This window comes from Xenopus laevis, chromosome 4L (genome assembly GCF_017654675.1).
Source record: "Xenopus laevis strain J_2021 chromosome 4L, Xenopus_laevis_v10.1, whole genome shotgun sequence".
Classification (NCBI taxonomy): Eukaryota; Metazoa; Chordata; class Amphibia; order Anura; family Pipidae; genus Xenopus; species Xenopus laevis.
The window spans coordinates 105,246,986-105,268,685 of NC_054377.1; the positions used below are offsets into that span (position 1 = coordinate 105,246,986).

The 21,700-nt window shown below is 39.0% G+C and overlaps 1 protein-coding gene across 3 annotated transcripts; it reads right to left on the reverse strand.

The window, feature by feature from the left end:
• Positions 1–1,076: 1,076 nt before the first annotated feature.
• Positions 1,077–21,667, reverse strand: sass6.2.L (SAS-6 centriolar assembly protein L homeolog). Of its 3 annotated transcripts, none has more exons than XM_018258640.2 (17): positions 20,992–21,667; positions 17,139–17,199; positions 14,627–14,706; positions 14,276–14,380; positions 12,856–13,027; positions 12,694–12,771; positions 12,255–12,374; positions 11,233–11,424; positions 9,852–10,046; positions 8,796–8,885; positions 8,019–8,198; positions 6,442–6,523; positions 4,498–4,583; positions 4,210–4,338; positions 3,996–4,078; positions 3,052–3,146; positions 1,077–1,684 (listed from the first exon to the last, which is right to left on the reverse strand). In XM_018258640.2, exons 1-17 carry the CDS (start codon positions 21,060–21,062, stop codon positions 1,587–1,589), a joined length of 1,917 nt encoding a protein of 638 aa, XP_018114129.1. In that variant the 5' UTR covers positions 21,063–21,667; the 3' UTR covers positions 1,077–1,586. The 3 variants fall into 3 exon arrangements, with proteins under 3 accessions (XP_018114129.1, XP_018114128.1, XP_041446505.1); XM_018258639.2 differs by having other exon boundaries at positions 3,996–4,081; XM_041590571.1 differs by lacking the exon at positions 3,996–4,078.
• Between the last annotated feature and the right edge of the window lie 33 nt (positions 21,668–21,700).

A 21,700-nucleotide genomic window follows, 5' to 3' on the forward strand; every position in this document is an offset into this window, starting at 1 on the left:
TCCCCTTTAATCTTCTCTTAAAGGAGAAGGCAATTGCCCCATTGCAGCCATCTTCCGGGTCCTCGGTATGTCGGTGCATGCGCAGTTGGAACAATTTGCCCATTATTGACAAATGCGCATGCGCCAAAATTGATGGAGATTGCCAATCTCCCAGTCACCTTACAGTTTATTATATTCAATGCTTTGTCCAAAAAAACATATTAAATCTCTGCTTCCGGCTGTACACTGTAGAAAGGCAAAATTCGAGGTGCGGCGCTCCACATCTCTGCCTAGACTGCTGAACCGGAAGCTAGTTCTTGCTGCTGTACTGAGGATTTTACAGACCTCTGCAGGACTCACTTCTGTGCTGCAAGCAGGGAAGGAATGTCCGCAGCATAATTTACTTCTGTGAGTGCTGCGAGTGGAGAAGGAATGTCCGCAGCGGTAATTTACTGGGTCCTGTGTGTTAGATTTATGGCTGATCTGCGTGCTACCTTTACCATTCGCAGCACTGAATGAGCTAAAGCAAGCTTAGGAATAACCGCTGTGGGAATTCCTTCTCCACTTGCAGCACTCACAGAAATAAATTACGCTGCAGACATTCCTTCCCTGCTTGCAGCACAGAAGTGAATCCTGCGGAGGTCTGTAAAATCCTCCATACAGCAGCAAGAACCTCGGATTTTGCAGAATCACCCTTTCGCCATTCTACAGTGTACATCCGGAAGCAGAGATTTACTATGTTTTTTGGACAAAGCTGCTCCCCAACTCCTTTTTCTTCTGAATGTTGCTCATGGGTTCAAACGGTTGGGGATCCCTGCATTAGCACAACAATGAAGATCCCAGAGTTAACTTTTCATTGTGTGAGTGCACCATTACTTTGTACTTTGCAGAAGCCTGGGTTAAAAGGTTTTACGTGAGACCTGTGATAAGGGCTATAAATATATCACGTTTCCATTTTTTAATCCCCACTTAACTGAAAATTAACATTTACAAGGCAAGTGAAGCCAACTTTGGGAAAAGTAGAATGTACGTAGAAGCATACAGCTTGTGTATTGTACAGATTGTATGGGAATCAGAAAGAAAAGCACTTCTACATGTTGAATATTTTGCTTATTATTTTACACAAGCATTTATCAGAACCCCCTTGTTGTTACAATGATATCCAATATGCCACATTCCATCAGTTCTGAGCAGGTACAAATTGAAGAGTTCTCTGTCCACTCACCATTTCCACAAATGTCCTTTTCCTGTGTATAAAGTTCTTTTTAAACATCCACATACAGAGAAATAGGTCTGAATAAATACTAAATTCTGTGTGCCATTATATATCTGCACTGGTCTGATGTTGTGCAGACACCAATGCTTATCTTTCATGCTGTTGAAGCAAAGAGCAAAACAAATATTCGTTAAATGCACAAATATATATATATATATTTATATATATTAGAACAGTCAGAACAGTGACAAGTGTTGGCTAGCTGATTGGAAATAATCACAGTGATTTCAGAGTCCAGTCTAAGAGCACAAATGTTGATGCATCTGGCACTGTTTGCAAATTCACACCGGGATGTTGGCAGATGTGAGGCCACTTGTATTGAGTGAATTGGTCATGATGAAGGAGTATGGGCTGGGAAGTATGCAGAGTGGGGAGGGGGTGCTGCTGTCCTGATGTCTGTTACTGGAAGGAGAGAGGGCTTCACATGCTCTGAAAGAAAGCAATAAAATCATGGGTCAGTGTATATACATCTATTTACATCATTGACGGTACAAATGAAATCTGTAACATGCAACTGTGTCCAAACATATTCACACCTTTAAACGTTTCAACTAACTTCACAAATTGCTTTAAATTGAACTTCTGCAAAATTACTTTAGGTTTCCATTCCTTGTTTAACATACACAACATACTCATGTACATATACTCAAGGCAAAGAACAACAGAAGGTATAGGGCACTCTAGAACCAACATGTGCATCAGACCAAAAAGTATTTGCTAAAAAGTAGAAAAAAACTTCATATCATATCAAGCTTTATGCATTTGGTGTCTATCTGACACTTAAAGGAGAAGGAAAGCTACGGAGGCATTTTATTGCCAATAGATTAGCTGCAATAGTACAAGCTAGAACACTATATTTATTCTGTAGAATGTTTTACCATACCTGAGTAAAAAGCTCTAGAAACTGTTTGTTTAGGATAGGAGCTGCAGTATTAACATGGTGTGACATCACTTCCTGCCTGAGTCCCTCCCTGCTCTGGGCTCAGATTACAGCAGAGGAGGGGGGGGGCGGGGAGAGGAGCAAACTGAGCATGCTCTTGCCCAGGGCAATGAGGTTTAAGCTGAAGGCAGGAAGTCTGATACAGAAGCCCATGAGTACACAATAGAAGGAAAGAAATGCAGTGTTTATTTTGACAGGGGACTCAGAGCAGCACTACTTTGGGGGTTTACTGGTATATTTAGATGGACCTTTCTGATAAGGCTTACTTAGTTTTAACCTTTCCTTCTCCTTAAAGGGCCACTGCTCTACTCTGGTGAGTTCTCTACTGGGAATAGATATACTTGTGCTTGGGTTTACATTTTGGATTGTGACACTCAAGGCACCCAAGTGCGAGGGACAGCAATGCAAATGCCTCCATGTTTGATAGGACTTCTATTTGAAGGATTTACCCCATACCCCTTATAAACAGACAAATTGCGCTTTAAAGGTATACTGTCATGGGAAATTCTGCACTGAAATCCATCTCTCAAAAGAGCAAACAGATTTTTTTTTTTATATTCAGTTTTGAAATCTGACATGGGGCTAGACATATTGTCAATTTCCCAGCTGCCCCAAGTCATGTTGAATGGGGCAGTGTTATAGAATTGGCCATTCTATAACACAGTAAAGTTACCTTAAAGGAGAAACAAACCCATAACATCAAAAAACCCTAACCCCTATCCTTTGTAGAACCCCCTCCCTCTGTGAATCTTTGTAAAGGATTAATATTCAGATAATGCTATTTATCCAGATAATGCTATTTATCATGACAATGCTATTTTAGAGCAGGATTACAGGTGTCCGTGACGAGCCGTACCTGTGACTGGGGCCACATTGTGGTTCAGTCCCTGCAGAGGAAATCCACCTTCCCTCTTCTTTAGGTACTTCAGATCCAAACCCATGACATTTCCGCTGAAAGAGAGACATTAACTGTTGGAACATGGTACTAAACAGGGATAAATTGGTTTTGCTACCTGTCCCCCCTTCTGTCATACAACACAAGCAGGTGAATACACCAACTTATAGAAATACATAATATTGTATAGAAATACATAATATTGTATATTACATTAAGTACAGACAAACCTACATACACCTAGGGTTGCCACCTTTTCTGGGAAAAAATACCGGCCTTCCTATATATTTATCTTTTTTCCCTATTAATAACATTGGGATCAGCCATCATTTTTACTGGCCAGGTGGCAACCCTACATACACCCCAAACAGCAAGACATAAAATACTTATAACTAGTACACAGTACAGTATTCCATAGCCAGTACATCGCACAGGAAACGTAATGCCAAGCATTATACTGTATGTAAGCTTAAAGGTACAGTTCAGTGTAAAAATAAAAACTGGGTAAATAGATAGACTGTGTAAAATAAAAAATGTTTCTAATATAGTTAGTTAGCCAAAAATGTAATGTATAAAGGCTGGAGTGACTGGATGTCTAACAGAACAGAACACTACTTCCTGCTTTTCAGCTCTCTAACGCTGAGTTAGTCAGCGACTTTAAGGGGGGCTACATTGGACATAACTGTTCAGTGAGTTTGTAATTGATCCTCAGCATTCAGCTCAGATTCAAAAGCAACAGTTATGACCCATGTGGCTCCCCTCCAATCACTGATTGGTTACTGCCAAAAGAGTACCAAACCACCACGGCCATATTCAAGACAGATAGAAAAGACCAGAGAACTAGACAAATCAGAATTTTTACATAAGATGGAGGTTTTTGTCTTGATTCCAGTGGAGACACTTACTTTTCTTTATTTGTGATGGAAGATCGCTGTGTTGTTGTTATACACTGTAGGTTTGATTTGGGGTAAGAAATGTTGTACTGACCCTGCTGAGCACAAACATTGTTATTGCAGAGAGGCCCAAGAATATTTGGTAAAATACATTTTCTTTGCCAACTATAATAAAGCATACGGTTGACCCTATCCATAACATAATGCATACAGCACTAGTTAGTACCTGGCGTGATGAATGAGTGTCTAGTGGAGGCTGGTTAGATGTAGCGGCAACAGGTAGGAAGGATCTGGGCTGGTAAGAAGCAGGAAGAGGGTAGGTCATCCGAGCAGCAAGAAAAGGTGCCCTGTTATCCTGGTACAAAGGCAGAAAAATAGTCACTAGTGAGGTCATTGTTGATATAATAACCCCCTGCTGCCCAAATCTAAAGTTCAGCTCATAGCAAATGAATGAATTCTTATGTCTTCTATATTTGCTAACTGGTGTATTGAAGAAGTTATAAGGAAGACTCACTGTTTGGCTGGGTAATGCCGATGTCTTCAAAGGTACATTGCCTCCAGACTGATATTCATTAAGCTGCTTGTTCATCCAGGATATAACTGCAAATACAACACTTGATACTGATGACTGAATATCATATGGAATAGTATCAGGAACTGAAAGGAGGGTTGGCTAAATACTAGTTATGCCCTTCAGCCCACACCAGCCTTCTTTCCTTTGCTGCCTACTTCATAAACATGAGCACGACAAGATTTTAAATGAAAACTCCAAAACTAAACAGTACCAATGTACATTTCCATAAAACCACATTTATTGGTGATCACCAGAATATCTTAGCAGTTGGCACCACAGCGTTTCAGGATTTATCAAGTTAGGACGTGACGTATGTATTTATACACTGAGCGTATTTGGGAGCATAAACTGGAGATGACGACAACAGAAAAGTGAACAGTGTCCTTTGTTCAAACGGGACATAGTATTAATCAACTCAAGTTTCAAATGATACATTCAGTGAAGTGAGAAAACGTGAGTGCGCTATATAGGAAGCATGATGGATTACCACCTATATATGAAAATAAATAGACTGTGGACTGCAAAACCAATATGTTAAAAATACAATTTATTATATAATCACAAAAGCACTGGCCGGCCAGAAAACACAGTGAATAAATTATGAATAAATAATTCTAAAATCAGTAATAAATACAATCCAGGTGGGCAATCACTTTTCCTCTGGAGAAAAATCAATTGGCTGTTCCTTGGTGTTGGTATATGCTTCTAATTTAAAAAAAAAGGATGGTTGTCAGTTGTAGTTCAACAAGACAGAAAGGTTACTTCCAAGAAGTTGGAGCTGGGATTTTGAAGCAGTGGAGTGTGCAGAGTATTTAATTAGATATAACAAACAGGCCTGCCAGTAGATGGCTGAACTTAGAAAGCAGATTATAAAAAGGGGGTATTTTGGGGCATCCCCCACTCCCTCCTCCCTGCCAGCTGCACAGCCCCCCCAAAAAGTTTTAATAATCTCACCAGATACCCAGTTCCGGAATTTCTCAAGGGCACAGCCGGATCTGAACTCTCAGCAGCCTTAAGTCTGTTTCACGAGTTTCTCTGCAGATGTCCTTTTCACGATGATCCAAGATGGCACACCGTCTGTTTTAGTGCGTGCGTGCGCTCCACAGCGGAACGCAACCTCCGATTTCTTTTCACAAACTCCCGCTGCTTCACCGATTTCATGAACTGGGGGATCACGAAGAACCAACAACTTGTAACTTTTCGTGATTTTGATTAAAAGCATAAAAAATTAAAGTCCACACCAAGGAATGATCCCACCTGGATACTGCAACGCATTTCGCAACACTAAGGCTTTCTCAAGCAGTCCGTTCATGAAATCGGTGAAGCAGCGGCAGTTCGTGAAAAGAAATCGGAGGTTGTGTTCCGCTGTGGAGTGCACGCACTGAAAATTCGTCAAACAGGCTTAAGGCTGCTGAGAGTTCAGATCCGGCTGTGCCCTTGAGAAATTCCGGAACTGGGTATCTGGTGAGATTATTAAAACTTCTTTTTGGGAGGCCTGTGCAGCTGGCAAGGAGGGAGTGGGGGACACCCCAATATACCCCTTTTTACAATCTGCTCTCTAAATTCAGCCATCTACCGGCCGGCCTGTTTTCTATATATAATAAAATACTCTGCACACTCAACTGCTTCAAAATCCCAGCTCCAACTTTTGGGAAATAGGTATGTTTCTAGTTTCACAATCAGCTCCATTCTGGAAATTTGCACCTACACTGATGCCAACAAAATTCAATTGCAATTTGTGGATGAGCGTCTAAATCATGTACAAATTGCGTTGGGTAGCAGCAATTACACCGGAGTAATTAAAAAACTGCTGTTTAGTAACACCATGGAGATTTTTAGCCATCGTTTTATTGCCTGTAGAGTAATTTTATTGAATTCACTCACCATTTTCATTTGTTCGTAGCTTCTCTTTGCTGTCCACAAGATTCTGCTCCGTTTGCTGAAGCTGTTCCTGTACTTTGTCAAACTGACAAGCAATAGAAAGAAAAATGAACTTCCTCTAACTTTGTGACAAACTCTCCATGACTCCAAGTTATCTCTGTTCAGCGATGTACAATAATAAACGGGATTCATGTCTTTACAGATTTATTCTAATTGGCCTTCCAATTTAATGCTAGTTATTCCAGGTACAAAGTCAAGAAATAATCCCACGCAATTATGTGAAAGGGAATCTCCACCCAATAACTTGTTTTTTTTTGCATAAATTAATTTTTGGTGGTTTTACAACTATATTTGAATGTAATTGCTATTTAGAGGAGTGGTTCACCTTTAGGTTAACTTTTAGTATGTTATAGAATGGGCTAGTTCTAACTTTTCAATTGGTCCTAATATATTTTATAGTTTTTTAATTATTTGCCTTTTTCTTCTGACTCTTTCCAGCTTTCAAATGGGGGTCACTGACCCCATCTAAAAACAATGTTCTGTAAATCTATACTTTTATTGTTATTGCTACTTTTTATTACTCATCTTTCTATTCAAGCCCTCTCCTATTTATATTCCAGTCCCTTAGTCAAACCAAAGCATGGTTGCTAGGGTAAAAACAAAACAAAATGAACAGGTGCCAGGAAAAAGTGTATGCACTCCCACAATCAAAAACATTTCAATGAGTTATGCTAACACGAAAAATTGCTTATGTGGAAGGGATATACACACAGTTCACCCCAGTCCATAGGTGAATATCCAAAAAAGTGCAACAATAGTTGTGAGTCCCTCCAAAAACAGTCAAGATTATCAAAAATACAAATATATTTATTAGGACATACGGTAGTAAAAAATGGCCTAATGCGTTTCATGCCTGTAGGGCAATTTTGGCCCTAACAACCAGACTGCAGCAATTGCAAACTGGAGAGCTGCTAAATAAAAAGCTAAATAACTAAAAAAAACACAAATAATGAACAATGAAAACCAATTGCAAATTGTCTCAGAATTTAAAGGTGAACAACCTCTTTAAAGCCATCTGTCTGTTTACATTCTCTGTACTCCTTGCTCAAATTCCTGAAAACAATGTAGCATCAAGCCGACTGATTTAAAGACATGGAGAAGAACTGAAATTTGCTGCAATGCTTCAAGAATTAGAACCAGAGAACAGAAAGGGATAAAAAAAAAATACTGCCTTCAACCCCAATTACATTTGCAAACAACTTAAGAGCTAATTTTTATGATATATTGGAAAGTAGCATTTCATTCTGGCAAAAAAACTCGTATTTGGGTTGAGGGTCCCTTAATCAGAATGCAATATTTTTCAACAGAGATTGTGTAGCTTGAAAAGAAAATGTGTGGAATGACAGCACTGTTTAAATATTTTTGTTTAGGCCTCTCCAAAGTTTCCTTCCAAGCATAACCCTTTTTTATATTCCTTAGTACCTCTCCTCCCTAATGTTCACATCTATAGATCATATTACTTCTAAAACTTCATTGGCACCATTACAGGAGGCTTTTGCTATAGGATCTCCTGTGCTCACCTCTTCTTGTCTTAGCTGCAAATGTTGCTTGGCTTCCTGCAGCTGTCTTTGTTCCTCCTGGATCTGCTTCTCCTTCTCAGACAGAATTTTCTCCTGCTGCACAGTCACAGCATTCTTCAGTTTTAATTTACCCATCAGGGTCTTCAGGTCACCCTGCAGCTTCTTAATAATATTATTGGCCTTCAGAAAAAAATTGAAGCAATGGCATTAAAGCGAAGAGCGATCAGCAATTCTTTAATGAATTTAGTTATTCATTTCTCACTGCCACATCTGCAGAGCAAGAATTAGATTAATGAAGCAAAGAGTCTGTTATCTTCAATATAATTTAGTTTAAACTATTATGTTGCCTTTTACAAAACAAACAAAAAAAAAATCAATACCGGGTATATCCTTGAGTGAAGTAACACTGTCCAGCAACTCATTTTATACCATTTCATTTATTTGTGTAAATAGCTACATGCAGATTCACTAGTACATGTTGCCAGAATGTTGGACACCCCCCAGTGAAGTCTGTTTTTTTTTCTAGGCCTAATGCTCCTTTTAAGAAAAAAAACTGCAGTTTCTGGGGAAAAAGTAACCGTTTTGTGTCACTATTTCGCCTACTTTTTCCAGGGTCTCTAGCACAGGCTTAGACACAAGCATGCGTAGTAGAGTAAAATCCAAGCATTTTAATCGAATGCGAAGCCATGAGTGCAAGTCTGCTGAGGGACAAGTAAGGGAAAAGTAAGATGATGGCAAGTTGCTGCGCCAATTTATTTGGTACATTTTAATTCTCACCTTGAGAAGCTCTGCAGACAAGGATTTTATTGTTGCTTCCAGCTTCCCAAACTGTGTTTGCCTTTTCTCAGCAGTGGCTTCTAACCCAACCTGTTAAATAAACACACTGAATTAAGGAACTTTGTGCAGCAAAAATATTGCCAGCAGGGTGCCCCAAAAAAGGATATTGCACATAAGGTCTATCATTTGTTTCTTTGTCAACATTCACAATGTGTTTATTATCTAATGCCGGTCAATGGACAGGACTTACAACATTTATTAGGCTCCTCTCACTATTTCCCATACAGTGTGTGCTGATATTACATTTCATAACATCTGACAATTTGACGAATGCTCAAAAATTATAGCTGGTAGGTATCAAAGATACCAAGATCTTCTTGGCAAGCTTGCAATTATTACTGTAGCATCTCCCTTTCCAAATCATGGGAAATGGTGAAAACACATAGGCAAACCCTTGCCTCCAATCTAGTTTAAATGCTGGTAAGTCCTGTCCATTGGCATTAGTAAATTTCTGCCATGACTAGGAAAATGCCTTTAGGAGAGCGCAGGCCTTCCTAGTTATGCCATGATTGTAAAGTCCTGTAGATGCTTCATAAACTCATTAGCTCATCCCCCCATACAGGCCCATGTATATGAATATAGGTGTTTTCCAATCCTCTAGCGCAGTGATCCCCAGCCAGTGGCTCGCAAGCAACATGTTGCTCACCAAACCCTTGGATGTTGCACTCAATGCAGGTGCTTATTTTTGAATTCCAGATTTTTAGGCAAGTATTGGTTGCATAAAAACTTAGTGTACTGCCAAACAGAACCTCTTGTAGGCTGCAAGTCCACATAGGGCCTACCAAATAACCAATCACAGCCCTGATTCATCATCCCCAGGGACTTTTCTTGTGCATGTATTGCTCCCAAAAGAATTGTACATTTGAACGTGGAGTAAAAAAAGATTGGGGACCTCTACTCTAGTGTATGAAGTAGATACTTGCAGCACAGTTCATATCCAATGAAAAATGTGCACCAACAGCAATTAAGAAGGCAGATTAAGTTTCTACCTCCTACCTTTTGCTCTTGGGTTGCTGAAAGCACTTCATTGCTTCGCAAAAGTAGCTGCTCCTTGTCCTTAAGTTCCTGCTCCACAACAGCCAGTCTTGTCTGCAAACGGTTCAACTCCTTATCCTTACCATGGCACTCAGCATCCAGAGTTGTGTTCTCCCTTTTCAGGGACACAATCTGCTGCTGGGCTCTCTGAGTTTCCTGAAACAAACAAAATCAATAAATGGGTAAAACTGGTGATGCATAGGCTGCAAACAGAGAAGTGCTACTATATGGAGAGGCTGCCATTAAATAGATCTCTGGACTAAGATGTTACAAATGTTAAGATGTAACAAATGTTAGTTGTGGCATTGTTGATGCTTTTCAGTAACAGAATCAGAGGTCAATTAGACATTTTTGGAGGGCAAAATGCAAAGGTTTCTTTAAACCAAAGCTTGCAGTACCTTGCACTCAATTCTCCTAAGTAGGTGCAAATAACATCTTTTCACACTTTGATACAAAAAACAAGTATAGAAGGGTGCTAGTAGGTGCAGGCATAAGATAATCGCGTTATGACTGATGCAGTTCTGGGACATTATTTGGGCTTAACAATTGGAAAAAAAAACCTTTATTATAAAGCTGTCATATTGTCTGTTTTTTTAAAGGAACAGTAACACTAAAATATGAAAGTGTTTTAAAGTAATGAAAATATCATGTAATGTTGCCCTGCACTGGTAAAACTGATGTGTTTGAAAACTGAAACACTACTATAGTTCATATAAACAAACTGCTGTTTAGCAATGCCAGAAATTGAAAAAAGGCTATATGGCACAGGTTAAATAGTGGATAACAGATAACATTATGTTCTACAGAGCTTATCTGCTATCTGCTGTGTAACCTGAGCCTTTTCTCCTTTGAAAGGCTGCCCCCATTGCTACACAGCAACTTATTTATATAAACAATAGTCAGGCCCGGATTTGTGGAGAGGCCACCAAGGCCCGGGCCTAGGGCAGCAAGATTTCAGGGGGTGGCATGCTGCCCAACCACACCCACATTGGCTCAGAAACACTGGGGATGCGCAGAGATACTATCATTTTTTTTAGATTTCCCCATTGTTCCGGTCCCGATGATGGAAATTTGAGTGAATAAAAGGGAGGGGACGGGGGCGACGAACGACAGCGGGACTAGGGGTGCCCACTATGTAAATCCAGCCCTGACAATAGTAGTGTTTCTGAAGCAAACACACCAGTTTTACCAGTGCATGGCAGCACTACATATTTTTTACATATTACTTTAAAACACTTTCATTTTTGATGTTACTGTTCCTTTAATATCCACTGTGTTTAGCCAAGCTTAAAAGAGAAACAAGCCAGATGATGCTTCATTCTGCTAGAGACATAATACTTACCTCTTCCAGTCCTTGGTATTTAGCACGGAGCTCACGGACTGTGGACTCAGCCTTGTACCTCTTCTCTAGCAGCTCTTTGTTACTGCTTTCCAGCTCGGTAAGTCGGCTGTGTGTTTGTTGAATGCTTCGTTGGTGAGAGCTCTCCAGGTCCTTTCTCTGCTGTTCATACTGTTGCAGTAGGTGAGCATGAGCCTAATGAAGAGATCACAGTTATCCCAAAAGTCTGAAAAGGTGAGAATACAAACTGACATTTTCTTTTTTGTTCTTTGTAGCCAGTATCTTGTATTTAATGATAGCAAAGCCAGCATAAAGCTATCACGGACAAAGAGAAAGTTTACGGACATAAACTTTCTCTTTATAGAGTAGGTCTAAAGCACTGGCTGAGAGGAAAAATAAACTGCCATTTTTTTAACTGGCATTTATCAACATAAAACCTACACCAAATTAGCATTCCTGAAATGATTCCTCAGATAACAACTGACTCTAAGAACACATGAATTCGGATTAAAGGGACATTATACCCCCTTGTCCAACATGAGTTTAATGAAGAGGCTTGTGCTTAACATACTTTTATGTTTAATCATGTTTAAACTATGGGAAAGTGAAGTTACTTCATGTTTGGATCTTTTGAGATTGAGATAGATAATCAGATTGTCTAATCAGATAATCTCTCTGCATAAGGGATTTCCACTTATAAGTAAACCAAAACAGTCACAAAATGATAAATGTGGGTAGTTAATACTGAGCTCATTAGTCAGAATGTATTTTAAGCAGGTGTTTTATGGGTATATACTGGCCATTTAATTAGTTCTTGTACTAAGTTTTCTCATACATGAAAAATGCAAATGCTGAATGGCGGCAGCCTGCTTCTTTACAAACCCCAGAAAGGGTATACAGTGTAAATGCCACAAAGTCAAAACATCTACATATTAAGTAACCATAGAAAGTCTTTAAAGTGCCCTGACCTCTGCAAGTGCAATTATCGGAACCTCAACAAACAAACTGCATAAAAATCCATGTACCTTCTGGGCCTGCTCTTTCTCATTTGCCAACTCTGCAGTATGTTGATTAGTCAGGGCTGTGACCTGAAGTGACCGCTCACTTTTCACTCTGTCCAATTCCAGGCTCTTCTCAGACAGGGACTGTGTGAAATTTGCAGGAAATAAAATTATTTTAAATGGTCAGAGACCTACAGAAATTCAGTAAACTGTACGGCAGCACTGTATAAATAAGGGGGAAGGAGTAGGAAGCAGATGCATAGATATTGCCTTTCCCACACACACACACACCCCCAACCCCCAATTGCATGTTGCCAAAAACAGGCTGTAGTGGACCCCTGTACTTGCATTCTAACTCCCTATAGTTGTGTAAGCCCCTGATTTTTTCTTATCCAGGGACTATAATATCAATATGGCCTTTTATTTTGTTTTTTTTCTTTTCTTTGATTTACTTCAGTCTTACCTGCTGAGTGCTGAGCAGTTTTTGGTTAAGATCTTCCACTGTTTTATTTAATGTCTGCTGTAAAATGTTTTTTTCATCCTAAACAAACAAAAAAATAAATAACATATAATGTTTTTGAAACAACAAATCTTGTCATTCAGAACCGTTTCAAGACTTCACAACCTTAATGCTCCTTAGGCATGCAGCCAGGTAACTCTTAATTTCCAAGTCATTTGCAGGCAGTAGTCGAAGCGACAAATGGGTTAAAAGCTTAAATGGATTGGTCTCTATAACATCAAGTTGTGCAGGAGAGCCACCCATGACGGAGTTAGATGGAGACAGCTGTAGCAGAAATCTGTAGGGGAAAGTACATGTTTCAATGTGAGCTTACCTTTCAAACATAGCAATGCATATGCAATAACTGATCTACAGCCTTGGATCAAAATATGCGTAGTCTTGAAATCCCAGTAAAGTCAAGTTATAGGCATCTTTGGATGCAAAATAACACAATGCCATTGCCACTAACTGGCTAAAACAATGAGACAAAGATAGGGATTCTGACTCTTTTTGTGTTTTTCAGACTTTGTGTTCAAATCTTTTCTCATTACATTATTACAGGTGTATTAAACAACAACCTCACAAAGCTGGGAGTATTATATCCAGAAGAGCATTTAAAGGGGTGGTTCACCTTCAAACAACCAGTTGTTTTCAGATAGATCACCAGAAATAAAGACTTTTTCAAATACTTTCTAGTTTCTATTTGTGACCGTTTTTCTAATATTGAAGCATAAAGTGTCATTTTTCACCTTCTTAAACAGCTCTGGCTGAGGGGTTCACCGACCCCCTGAACTGTTCTAAATCGATACATTTAGTTGATACATTTCTTATCTTTGTCCCTGCTGAGCAGAATCTCTGAGTTTCATTACAGGCAGCTGTTAGAATTGATACAATAGTTGCTAATACTCCAAAGATGCTGCTAAATGTTGCAAAATTGTAACAGTTCAGAGTCTGCGCCTGAATTACTGAGCTGCCAGACTCAAACACCAGAGACACATTCAACTTTAAACTTAGATTTTGGAAAAACAGTAAAAAAATAAATAATGGAAAGTAATTGAAAAAAGTCTTTATTTCTCGGGAACAATCTGAAAACAAATGAACTAAAAAAAAGTGTTTGGAAGGTGAACAACCCCTTTAATGTATTCACTCCAGAAAACGTATACACTAAGGGGGTTACTTATCAAAGGTCAAATTTTGAATTGATGTAAAAAAATTTTTAACTCTAACAAATCCGAATGTACTCACAACTCAAATCGGAGGTTATTTATAAAAAAATTTGAACATCAAAAATTTGATCAAATGGGAGCTACCTGAAAACTCATTTTGTATTTGAATCGAATATGAATGTAATTGAATTTTCGGCAAGTTTTAGGTGGCGAATATTCAAATTAGAACTGTTTCCATGGTCGTGGTGTGATAAATCTCACATTCAAATTGGTGCTTTTAAATTAGAATTTGTAAATTTTGACCAAAAAAAAAAAAAAAAGAATTAGAAAATTCTAATTTACCATTTGAACCTTAATAAATCTGCTTAAAGTTTCTTTACCTTGGTGTGTCTTTATTTTCCTCCTGGATACACAGACAAAGCAAATCAATAAATTTTTGGGGGAATGCTGAGAAATCGATGAGAAGCCCCTGCTGAATCTTCAGGCTGGATTCAAGTAAGAAATCACAATAAATTAATAGGAGTAGCATTTTGGCCATTGTGTAGTCGTCAACACCAAAATTTAGTAAAACAGTAAAAACTGTTTTTTCACTCTTTTACAAAACTGTGCCAATATTGACAGCCCAGCAGGGTAAAATGAGCTGGGTTATGTTATATTTCAAGTAAGATAAGACAATTACACTTAAGTTCATGCACAGTGTAATTTTCCACATGCACAAGAGGAAATCTTACCTTTGGAAATCCTCCTCTGATACAACAAGGTTATAGAGGAAAAAAGGGTCCATGTCATCAGTTAACCGAATCACCATGTCCTGCAAAACAAAACAGCTTTAACGAAGAAAAATCAATGATACAGATTACCCTGCAGCTTATACAACGCATTTCATAAAATTGCAGCTGGACGGTGATTCACAGTGCTATTCAAGAAAACTGATATACAGTAACGTAAAAAGAAGTTACACTAACAAATAAAAAAAATATTTAATAGAATGGCATACACAATAATAGAAGCAATTTCTATGTAATACAGTATAGCAGTGGTACAATGATTATAAACAAAGAACGCATTTTAAAACTTAAATCCCAAAAGTTCAAGTTGAACTCGCAGCTTTAAGAAGTTTAAAAAGTTAATTGGCACTTAATATATTTGAGGGAGCAACTACCCCATCCAAAAATCTCCCCGTGCTTCATGGGTTAACCTGACTCCCACAGGTATATATTGTATACGTAATGTCCAAACACACACTGAGCAAAAAACAGAGGAGTATGAATATTTACTAAAATATCACCTTTAATAGTCCATCTTTAAAAATCCATAGTAATTCCAACTCATCCCAACATTGTGGATCACACACTCAACGCATTTCGTGGCTTCCCGGCAGGTGATTGCATCTGAGGAAGTGGCAAGAAGCCACAAAATGCGTCGAGCGTGTGATCCACAATGTTGGGATGAGATGGAATTACTATGGATTTTTAAAGATGGACTATTAAAGGTCATATTTTACTACATATTCATACTCCCCTGTTTTTTGCTCCATGTGTGTTTGGACATTTAATTGGCACTTTGCTTGAAAACTCAGCAGCTTTAAGAAGCAAATATGAAAAAACACTCATTCTAACCAGCACTCACAACGTGCTAGGTTTAAACAAAATTACTAGCGTGAAATTCCAGCAAAACTGGTATCCCACTTCATAAAGATCTCAGAACAGACATGTTATCAAAAATTCAAATTGTAGGGAAATGAGGAGAGCACTCAGCAAGCATATCAATGCTGTGGTTATCCTTTCATTAGCCGACTACTTGTACACGACATGTTTCGAAGGGCACATAGGCCCGAAACATGTAGTGTACGAGTAGTCAGCTAATAAATGGTTAACCACAGCATTGATATGCTTGCTGAGTGCTCTCCTCATTTCCCTACAATTTGAGTTATATATATATATCAGGATACTGGTGACCTGATCAAGGAAAGTTGCACTATTTTTCTGAATCAAGCTGGCAGTGCGTTTTTGGACAATATATTTCTTATGTTATCAAAAATTGTCATATTTAGTAGATGAAAGAGTTACTCCACAGTCTATTAATTAACAAATATATATTTCCCTAAAATCCCTGAATATAGCTTCTAAGATAAAAACACAAGGTGCAAAGCACAACCCCGTGGGTGCAACCAAGCCCTATGTTAGACCACCAAGTAGTGGTTTACCTTTAGATTGACTTTTAGTAAGATGAAGACATTCATATTGAAATTGGTATTCATTTTTTAATTATTTTCTGTTGTTTTTAAATTATTTAGCTTTTTGTTCAGCAGCTCTCCGGTGTGAAATTTCAGTAGCTATGTGGTTTCTAGGGTCCAGTTTACCCTAGCAACTAGGCAGCTGTTTCACTGAGAGAGACTAGAAGTTGGGTAAGAGAAGCCTTAAAGGAGAAGGAAAGGCTAAAATGAAGTAAACTTTATTAGAAAGGTCTATATAAATACACCAGTAAATCCTCAAACTAATGCTGCTCTGAGTCCTCTGTGAAAAGAAACACTCCATTTCTTTCCTTCTATTGTGTACACATGGACTTCTGTATCAGACTTCCTGTTTTCAGCCTAAACCTCCATGGCCTTGAGCATGCTCAGTTTGATCCTATCCCTCTCCCTGCTGTAATCTGAGCCCAGAGCTATGAGCGAGCAGAGAGACACTCAGGCAGGAAGTGTCACACCAAGCCAATATGGCAGTTGCTATCCTAAACAAACAGAGAACACTTCAAGTTTGGTAAACAGCCAGCAGAATAAATATAGTGATATTACTTGCACTATTATGGCTATTCTATTGGCAATAAACTGCTTCAGTAGCTTTCCTTCTCCTTTAATAGAAAGAAGGAGAAAAGTTACAATTACAATAAAATTGTAGCCTTACAGATAAATCAGTTTATGGCTCCTGGGGTCAGTGACCCCCCATTTGAAAGCTGGAAAAATGTAGAAAAAGAAGACAAATAATTCAAAACTAAGAAAATTTAAGACTATATGAAAAGTTGCAAAGAATTGGTCATTCTATGACATTCTAGAAGTTAACATAAAGGTGAAGACCCCCTTTAATGATATTGATAGGCTCCATCGCTCATTGTGCCCATTACTGCTCCTTAGCTTGTGTCATCCCAGCCAGCCTCTCATAAATACAAATCTGTCAATGAGCAGCTTTGTGCATCTTGCACTGTGCCTCCATATCGTAAATGAGGCCTACAATGAGTAAGATTTACCTTTTTATGTGCAGGGCTTGTAGCAGTATGCATCTCAATGCAGATCCGAACATAAAGCCTCCTGTAAAATAGAAATAGAAAATTTTATTACATATTAGATTGGATAGTGTAGCAACTGCAATGCAGTATTTACTATTTAAATTAAGTGAAATTCTATCAGGGTAATATAACTTTTCTACAAATGTTTAACACGAAAATGTTAAAATGTTTGACTGTTTAGGAGCAATCTAAATTTTAGATATACAGGTATGGGACCTGTTATCAAGAATGCCTGGGACCTGGGGTTTTCTGGATAATGGATCTTCATACCTTAAGTCTACTATAAAATCATGTTAACATTACATAAACCCAATAGGCTGATTTTGCTTCCAATACCGATTAATTATATCTTAGTTTGGATCAAGTACAGGGTACAGTTTTATTATTACAGAGAAAAAGGTATTTTTAAAACTTTGGTTTATTTTATTATAATGGATTCTATGGGAGACGACCTTTCCATAATTGAGCTTTCTGGATAAAGGGTTTCCGGATAACAGATCTTATACCTGTACTGTATTATCATTATTTACTAGGGAAAGCTAACATATGTGGCCTTCCAAGATATTGTGGGTTCTTTTAAAGCTGCAGGAGATCCCAGGAGAATTAAAATAAATGAAATTGTTTCATTAAGACCCAGTGGCTAAAGAGTTCATTAACACACTACATGAGGAAGTGTTAATACAAACTCTCAAAAGAGAGTTTGTATTAACACAAACCTGTAGTAAGGACACAAGAAAACTTGATTAGTATGATATACGAGGAAATGTGTATTTTTGCATAAGATGATCCAACACTAGATAAACATGTAAAAATTATGATTATTTTAGTTTGGCTATACCAGTGATCCCCAACCAGTAGCTCGCGAGCAACATGTTGCTCACTAACCCCTTGGATGTTGCTCCCAGTGGCCTCAAAGCAGGTGCTTATCTTTGAATTCCTGGCTTGGAGGCAAGTTTTAGTTACATAAAACCCAAGAGTACTGCAAAACAGAGCCTCTTATAGGCTGCCAGTCCATATAGGGGCTACCAAATAGCCAATCATAGCCCTTATTTGGCTCACCAGGAAGTTTTTGCATGCCTGTGTTGCTCCCCAACTCTTTATTTTTGAATGTGGGTCACAGGTAACAAAGGTTGGCAACCCCTGGGCTATAGTATTTTAACACCCCAGGCTAACTACCCCCCCCCGGGGAAAATGCCCCATACTTCATACTTACCTCTTGGCGCAGATTCTTCCAGCGAAGTTACAAGTGTCCATCTTCTAGCTCCTCTGTAAGCTGACTGAGAGATCGGTATTTGTGCGCATGCGCAGTTGGAGCAGTTTACTGGTTTGCGACAACTGCGCATGCGCGGAATTACATGGCAATAGCCGATCTCTCAGTCAGCTTACCAAGGAGCCGGAAGATGGGCGCGTGGAAATTCGCTGGAAGAATATGTGCCGAGGGGTAAGTATGGAAGATGGGGCACTTCCCCGGGAGGGTAGTTAGCCTGGGGGGAGGAGGGTCTATCTGGGGTGGGGGGTACGTGCTTTTATCCCCACAGGTTGATTTCTCCTTTAAAAAGGAGACATATAGGATACATGAAAAAACCCTAATTTTGTAGGCAATTATGAGTAATATATGGTGTTACTTTTACATGGTGCTAAAAATTACTATTATCTTTAAAAACTGCCCCTTTGTTGGAGTTCCCTATAGATGTTCACTGGTCCCTGTTTCAAATGAGAGGTTGGCGTGTCCTAACTGTCCCTACAAGAAGCACAGTAGGAGGCGGACAGCCAATCACAGCCTTGCGGTCACACAAGCAAAGACAGGCTTCAGTTCCCTATAAGGTCCTGCTAGTTGCTGATTGGTTCCCCTGCACTGCCAGAGAATTCAGGGAGCAGGAAGTGGAAGAGAAGGGAGGGCTTAATAGTGTTTTTGCAGAAATAGTCAATAAATCACTACTTTTTTTTTTAAACACAATTCTTCTTTCTATAAAGTATAAAACACTGGTACGTTCTTATTTTTTTTTTACATAAAATGTCTCCTTTAAACTAGCCATTCATAGGCCGATATAGCCGGTCAACTAGGCTAACCCTGATTGAGCCAGAACCTTATTGTCCCATGTATTGCATCATAACAACGGTAATTTTGACCAGTGTCTGTATGTGGCTCAGCGAGGTATCTATTGGGCTGTTTTGAAAATTCAGTTGAAAGAAATTTATGTCTGTGGAGCCTCCAAATAATTGGCTGTGCAGTACAGTATCACAGTGATGCTCATTTCTATTTGCAGCAATAGCCAGCAAAGCATATACAGACCAGCTTTTTCTGCACCACCTTTAGTGTTCCAAGGTGACACTTGCAAGAAGAAACTTGCCCACCTGGCTGCAGTCATAGGAAAATCCTGCAAAACTGTGGTAGAGACTTTCATTTGACAATCAACCTACAAGTATAAATCTTCAGTCTCTCCCCACAGCCTATCATCATGGTTTTATGGTTTCATACTGGGCTGCAGATGACAAGTTGCAAACCATAAATGTCCAATGACAGAGCTCTGGAAATTTTGGTGATTTGTGGCGAAATAAACTGCTCAAAGGGGAACAGGGGTAAGTTGGCTGGAGATTTATTTTCCCAATTTCCATCTTGGTGTAAGTAACAAGACTGGAAAACCATGCTTGCACATGTGCTGTTCTGTGGGACTATAACGGAAATGTAAATGTTATATAAGCTTCTTCATTCTGAAATAAGATGTTTTCTAAATATAATCAATTAAAAATTATGCACTGCTTCTGAAATAATCAAGTTACTCTTCCCTTTCCGGCACTCATCATCTGTCTCCCTTCATATAGAAGCTGGGATTCTTAAAGGACACCTGTTGTGTAAAAATTGTATCCCCAACCAAAGGTGCGAGCTAATAGAGCCTGCATTCCGGTTGGGGATAACAGTCGTTTTTTTTTAGGTTTTTTTTTTTTTTAAATGCCCCCAGCCAGCACTACGCTACCCGCACATGGACATGGCTGCTCGCACTGGGATCTCCCTCCCAGTGCAGGTAGCGTAGCAGGGGGCATTTAAAAAATAAATAAATAACTACTATTATCCCCAACCAGAATGAAGGATCTATGAGCCCACACTTTTGGTTGGGGATAACATTTTTACCCAACAAGTGCCCTTTAAGTGACAGTTAGATCCAATACATCTTGCCTAGAAGTTGTATTAGAGCTAACTTTTAAAATCATATCAATATTTTTTTAAATTTTGTTTGTGCTATTATCAGCTATTTGACATACCCCTAAAAGATATTTTGGATCTAACGTTCAATGAAAATCTGACACCCAACTGATTCATGAAGAGCAACAGATGCTCAGAGAGGTATTGCGCAGATAACCTTGAATAATACACAAAAGCCATGAATATCCTGTAAAAGCCATGAATATCCTGTAAATTATATCCTTATAAACGGTGAGTTCTGATGTCATCAGTTATAAACGGTGAGTTCTGATGTAATTTCTGTCACATGACTCATTGAAATTTGTGTATTATAATAAATAAAGTACCCCCAGTTGTAAAATATGAGGATATTAGAAGTTACCTCGGAGTTCCATGACCTGTATAAAAACACTCGGCCGAAACTCCTCGGTAACTTATAATATCCCTATATTTTACAAAAGGGGGTACTTTATTCACTATTTATTTCAGAAATGGTACTGAATAATTAACTGATTGTATTTAAAAAGTTTCCTATTCCAGTATGATGAAGCTTATATTCAATTTTGAATTGAACAACAACAAACTGGTACTGCAAATTCTGCTGTAGAATATAATAAATCTTCAAGTGATTACCTCTCGTCGCATTCTCTGTTCTTCAGCTGGATTTTCACTTCCCGGCTCAGCAGTTCCTGTATGTGGGACATTTTTCTGGTAATAGTAGATTGTCCCCACTCTGTCACTGTATTCCTAATGGGCAGGAGGATTCTGAGGCCTGGCTGTCCAACACTTTCCTCAGTTTGATCTGCTGCTAGCCCCAGTCTCAGGCATGTCACTCACACTGTTCTTGTGCTATTAATTACACATTCAATCTCTCTTACACCTAAAAATATCCCAAATCCTTCTCTCTAGATGCGAGTCCTTTCCCTTGTTTTCATTCTAATGGAGCTCACGTTCAATATCTGCTGGTCCCTGGCCATTCCCATGGGCACATTCTGACACTCACTTTGCCTATGTTTCCATAGCTACGTCCATTGCTCCTTCACACTTCTGCTCTCTGTCCGAGTTTCTCCCACTAAATCCCAGTCACTCGCTTCACTCACAATCACTTTGGTATTTGTCCTACTCTGGCACTTTGCTCTCCCTTCCAACTTGTCCTTTTGTCTTGTTTTACACTCCTACAAACGTCCCTAGCACTGACTGCAATTATGTTCTCCAGGAATTATCTGCAATTTCCTCCGTTTTCTAGGGTCGCTCTTTCGTTTCTGTGGCCCTTGTTTCCTTCCGTCACTGTTTATCGCGGTACAATTTCCAAATCAACCGCTCTACGTCCTGACGTCATAAC

Bases quoted from the DNA above. Each gene is read 5' to 3' on its own strand.
- sass6.2.L (XM_018258639.2), bottom strand. From the start codon at position 21,062: ATGTCCCACATACAGGAACTGCTGAGCCGGGAAGTGAAAATCCAGCTG. The intron at 13,028-14,275 runs GTAAAGAAACTT...TTTCCCCTACAG, and splicing joins GAAAATAAAGACACACCAAG to ATTTCTGCTACAGCTGTCTC. The intron at 12,375-12,693 runs GTAAGACTGAAG...AATTTCACACAG, and splicing joins AACTGCTCAGCACTCAGCAG to TCCCTGTCTGAGAAGAGCCT.